This window comes from Ascaphus truei, chromosome 1 (assembly GCF_040206685.1).
Source record: "Ascaphus truei isolate aAscTru1 chromosome 1, aAscTru1.hap1, whole genome shotgun sequence".
Taxonomy (NCBI): domain Eukaryota; kingdom Metazoa; phylum Chordata; class Amphibia; order Anura; family Ascaphidae; genus Ascaphus; species Ascaphus truei.
Genome location: NC_134483.1, coordinates 366,795,471 through 366,801,412, shown reverse-complemented (window position 1 = coordinate 366,801,412; position 5,942 = coordinate 366,795,471). Strand labels below are relative to the sequence as shown.

At 37.9% G+C, this 5,942-nt stretch overlaps 1 protein-coding gene across 1 annotated transcript; it reads left to right on the top strand.

Annotated features, from left to right (window-relative positions):
* Positions 1–334: 334 nt before the first annotated feature.
* Positions 335–3,708, top strand: LOC142471106 (uncharacterized). Its single transcript, XM_075577905.1, has 3 exons — positions 335–704; positions 2,096–2,173; positions 2,537–3,708. The coding sequence occupies exons 1-3, from the start codon at positions 428–430 to the stop codon at positions 3,613–3,615; spliced, it is 1,434 nt and encodes a 477-aa protein (XP_075434020.1). The 5' UTR covers positions 335–427; the 3' UTR covers positions 3,616–3,708.
* Positions 3,709–5,942: the final 2,234 nt, after the last annotated feature.

Here is a 5,942-nt window from a genome sequence, read left to right as displayed (position 1 = left end):
CACTGGCATTCTGGAGCACTATGACAGTCTCTATGGACATTTAGTAGGTAAGTGTAACTTTACATTTATTATTCAAATACATGTGATCCTAGGTCATCTGAGTTTTGTTCATATGCAAATATGGGTACACAATATCTTTCTATGTTCATTAGTGTGGAAACACAGCTTTTTATCATGCCTTACAAGGACAAATAAACACAGGCGGTCAATTTGCCAGAACTGCATACAATATGAATGCAACCTTGCTTACATGTATAGGTTTAGTAGTGAATGCTCATGTGCTGCACATATTACACATAAAACAGCATGTTTGCTATCTCTTGGAACAGCTAGCAGTGTAGGAAACTGGTGCTTATATTATTATTAATTTACCTCATATCTTTTATATGTTTTTCAAGGGCGGACAAGTGCAGCAAGCAAAAAAGAAATGTGGGACACAATAGTCATTGGTGTCAATGCCTGTGGGAATAGTGTCAGGGACAAGTATCATTGTCGGAAAAGATTTGATGATATTAGGTCCAAATTGAAAAAGAAAATACAAGACCAACGCGTGCATGCTACTGGCACTGGAGGTGGGCCCACACCACAACGTCTCATATTGACTCCATTGGAGGAGCTGCTTCGGCCAAAATTACTTACCGTCGTCGTGGAAGGCTTGGCTGGTGACCGTGACATTGGAATTTATCCGTCACAATTTCCAGCAGGTGATAAATATTACTGTACTAGGCGTGTCGTTGCTTACAGTTATTTTGCATATTTACACTGCTTTTTATACTGTCTTCACAATATAAGCATACCTGCATCTATATATGTATATGTCTGATTCTGTATATATATATCTCAAAATAGACATATATGTAGTAGTCCTACTAAAAGCAGTAACTAATATAGCACGTGCCATTGCGTGCTCATTTACATGTGAATTCCCAAAATGCATAGCTGCAGTGGAAGCAATTGATGGTGGGCGAAGATGGGGAACAACAGGGTAGTACACATGTGTAACACATGTTCATGAGAAATTATTAGTAGCTACAGGTACAGAACAGAAATATGTATCATATTATTGTGTATTTTATTGATTTTACTCCGACAAACATGACATTACTGCCTATTTTAAGCATGCATCAAAGAAATTGCATGTAACGGCCTACAAACATCACTGGCACTAACACATCTATAGTTGCTTATGAAAAGGTCCATTTTTGCTTTATGTCATATACAGACAGCATAATGAGGCACACGTATCATATGTTATGTCATTGTTTTCATAACTTAAACACTGCAGATGACTACTTAGCTCATCTACCATTGTGTTAAAGCAGCTGCAATTAATATCTCATCACAGCATACACTTCAACAGAGGGGGTGGGGTTCAGCACACACACTAATTACAGCCTCATTTCACGGTCAACTTAGTTCACACCATTTGCACCTGTTTCAAGTCATTGAAAGGTGTGGCTGATTAGGCTTTTTGGGGAAGGGAATACCTTTCTTACAACCTGAATAGCACAACTGAAGTTAATCACACTCATTTGAAAGCTTAACTCTAGCTACTAAATGCCCCAACAACTCATTACTTATCAAAGCGTACGTCACACATTAGTTCACTCATATCTATAGTTGAACTACTATGAAAGACACATTATCACACACTGCATGTGTTGTCTTGTTGAGTCACAGCCACATTCAGGTGTGCCACATCTTCGATTAATGTACCACACATATCCTCTACCAAAAACAACACTTTTTGCAATATGACCACCTTCATGATAACCATTGTGAATGGTCATCTCATGATAGTTATGTACATTATGATACTGATATCACTACACAACATATGATTTTTATGTACTCATTTAATCTATTTATCCTCACGCATTACTGCAGAAACATAGTATGTTGTATGTTAGGGAACTCAAAAATTCTAAGTACACAGGCATGTACAGTGTTATTACAACTATTTATGTTCACTTTCACACACATTTTCGGTTAAGGAACTGATGTTGTTAGTTAATCATAAATACAGAACATACAATAAGTGTTTGTTCAATATTTACACATGTAAATGTAAAACTTATGTTATTGTTATATATAGTTGCCCCTGGAGGACATGTGTCACCTGAGATGGAACAAGTGTCTTCACCTGGGTCAGCCAGCTCAACACTACTAGAAGGTGAGTGTATCATTTGCTGGCCATATAATATGTGCTCTTCTATATGTTATGTTGTCATGTGCATTATTTGTTTTGCACATCTTCTTTAAATAGGATTACTTAGTGTCAGTGAAAATTAAGTGTAAGGCAACATGTATTGTGTTAGTGATGTTAATTATCATGTAGGACTTCTGAGTTTAGAGCAACTTTTCCTTCATTCATATTTCATACTGAGTCCAAACATTATTCGTAAGTCAAGGTAGTTTTTAATGAGGTTATAAAACGTATGCTAACATGTTAGGTGTTACTTAGGACACAGTACAATTACATAGTAACACAGCATACATTAACATGCCATTTAATAATGTGTACATTTCTTTTTAGAACATCATGGTGATGAGGATGATGAGTATGATGAGGATGACGCCACAGAAGAGACTGAAATACAATCATGTGACCATGAAGAGGTGCCAATAGAAACTGTTGTACCGCCAAATCGTCCATCAACTTCCACATACGATGCAATTGTAGCTTCAGAGGGAAAAATAGTGGACGCAGAAAATCGTCGCCATTCAGACATGATGACAGTGCTGGAAAGGATGATTGGACTGCAGGAAGAAACAGTATCACAATTGGCACATCTCCACAGAGTCTTCATTGAAGTGCCTAAACAGTTGCAAAAAATCAACACCTCATTCGAAGCATTAGTTGTTCAGCAAACACAAGCTAATTACTGGAGAATGACTAATGTACCACAATTCAACACCTCCCAGCCAGGATCTGTTCATGCAGGTCAGTTTTCACCACATTCATCTGATATTCATTCACCAGGCCCAAATGTTACCGGTCAAGTAGCAGACATTGCTGTGCAGGTTCCTGATGACATCCTACCGCTGCCATCTGTACAAATTCAGCAGCAGACACCTACAAAGGAGGCGACAAAAACAAAACAAGACACACATGAAACAGACCAACCATCACTTGTGCAGTGTCTACCAACTTGCTCACATGTGTCACTGGGCACAAGCCCTGTCCGTGAACAGTCACTACCCAAAAGCCCTGTAGGTGAGTCGCTGCCCAAAAGCCCTGTAGGTGAATCGCTGCCCAAAAGCCCTGTAGGTGAGTCGCTGCCCAAAAGCCCTGTAGGTGAATCGCTGCCCAAAAGCCCTGTAGGTGAATCGCTGCCCAAAAGCCCTGTAGGTGAATCGCTGCCCAAAAGCCCTGTAGGTGAATCGCTGCCCAAAAGCCCTGTAGGTGAGTCACTGGCCACAAGCCCTGTAGGTGAGTCACTGGCCACAAGCCCCGTAGGTGAACAGTCACTGGCCACAAGCCCTGCCCGTGAAGTGCCAGAGGCCACTCAAAGTGGCTCTGTTGTGCCTAAAGTTGGTGGCAAAAGAAAAAGGAAAATTCAAGAGACAACAAGCAGGCCTGTTACTCGCTCGCAAAAGGAACAAAAAAAATAAATGTTATAATTCAGAAAATATGTCTTTGGCCTTGTTTTGTTGACTTCAGATTATCTAATTACTATTGTATGTATGCTGAAGACTGTGTTGTTTCCAAACTTTCAACTATGTTCTTGTACACGTGAAGTTTTGGAAATGTTAACACTCATAATTAATTGTGTTATAAATATTTATGTTGTAATCGTCTGTTCAGTAATGGTCCACCAGGAGCCAGTTGCTAAGTTTAGAGAAGCTGCCATTGACTTTGCAGCAAAACATTGCATTTGGGTGTGTTAATTGATGTAAGAATTGCATATGCATATTAGTCACATGCAATTATTAAAACACCTAAGTAAGTGCAAACATCTTTCTTGTACGTGTACAGCAGGATTATGTGTAAATTATTACTTACCTTTGCCTTGCTTGGCCATTGTAATTTTGTCCTTTAATCAGTTGTGTGTTCGTTTCTATAACATCTCAGAATGTATAATAATATATATATACACACACACACACACACACTGAGTGAGTGTGAGTGTGAGTGTGTGAGTGTGTATATATATATGTATATGTGTGTATATATATATATATATAGTACTATATAAACTGGTATACACAAACTAATACACTTCATGCTTCCTTGTGAAAACACTATTTTAATAATACAGGCCTAATGTTTGAGAAATATCCTAAGTATGAGACTCTAACAGTATTGTGCTTAAACAAATGTTTATTACTTAATTCAATCATGTTTCTCACCATTTAAATAGGTTTCATACAAGGTATACTTAATGCCATCAATGTTGTGTGTACTCCTGCAATATAAAAAAAAATAAAATATTATATATAAATATATATATATTTTTATAAGAGATATATTTATATATATATATATATATATATATATATATATATATATATATATACACACGTATTTAAACTCATGCAGACAGGGAGTTAACCAGACTTTCACATACACACAGAAATGTAAGCGGGGAAAAAACATTTCTTTTTGCAGGTGTGTTTTTACTGATATGCCTGGCTAAGAAATATTTTCACACACTGGTCTTTGTTAGTTTTCAAAAAAACACTATGTGAACGCATTCACAGTCTAGGGATGTTTTTCACAAACGAGATAAAAGAAGGAGAAATGTTTCTCCCACAGTCCCATATCACGAACCACAACTGTTAACCCAATTAGACAAACAAATCCAATTGGCGTTTCAAATAAGGAGTCAAAGTAGTTACTTTTGTTGACCTTGACAAGGAAAAACAGGAGTTTGTTAGCCATTCAGCACATTCATTTTGATGAGCAAATAACACAGACCTGCACACAGCTTTTGTGCTACTCAGACATGGCTGATGAATTCGTTAACAATATTAATCCCATTTTAGGGTATAAGTACATGATCTGTGAAGCCATCTTGAACAGTCGCGGACAGAAAGCAAGCACACGCCAAATCGATGATTTCATTCGAGCAAAATATCCTTATTACCAAGACCGTAAGCATGCACGGAATTTTAATTCCTCAATAAGATTCACTTTATCAAGTAATGACTTTTTTGAACGTGACCAGGATAAGCTACAACACACCTATGGTTTCTGGAAGATTGCCCCGGAAAAACAATTTATCCTGAAAGACGGCACTTATATTGTCGTGAAAGGCATATTTATTCCTAATGGCAATAGCAATGTATCTGCTACTACTGATCCGTTTGAATCGATACGTGCTGCAATATCTGCAGCCTCCATTCCTGAAACCCACATTGTACAAGAACAAAAGTACTATGATTATGTACCAAGCCTTTCAGCTGAAAATGCATTGGAATGGGAACCGGAAGAAATGAACCTACCTCCCGACCAATTATTTGAAGAAAGCAGTGGCGATTCCTATGAGCGCATCCTGGAGGAGATATGTGCCATACTGGATTCAGCGGTTGGGTTAAGCGTGGATGAAAATGGCTTGCATTTCTGGAGCGACCAGTTGCAGCCAGGCGAAGAGTTAATTCTAGAAGAATGGTAAATATAACAATCGTTATGCGTTGACTCTGCGTTTAAATTTTTTTTTTTTTTGTAACCACCATTTTCACTTTCAATGCGTGGATACAGCGTAACATTGCAGACTGCATAACATGTAGCGATCACAAACAAATTGTTTCCTAATACAATATAGTAGGACCTGAAAGAGTAGTACACATTGCTGACGGAATAAATATACGTACTTTCCTATCCCTTTAAACATATTAGCAACATTTTACCATTACTCTAACACATACCTGTTTTGTTATCATGCAACATCTACAACATTGAAAACCGGGTCCACCACGTATGACGTGGGACCCTTGTC

Coding starts and splice junctions, on each gene's coding strand:
- LOC142471106 (XM_075577905.1), top strand. CDS start 428: ATGTGGGACACAATAGTCATTGGTGTCAATGCCTGTGGGAATAGTGTC. Junction 705..2,095: donor TCCGTCACAATTTCCAGCAG/GTGATAAATATT, acceptor TGTTATATATAG/TTGCCCCTGGAGGACATGTG. Junction 2,174..2,536: donor CAGCTCAACACTACTAGAAG/GTGAGTGTATCA, acceptor ATTTCTTTTTAG/AACATCATGGTGATGAGGAT.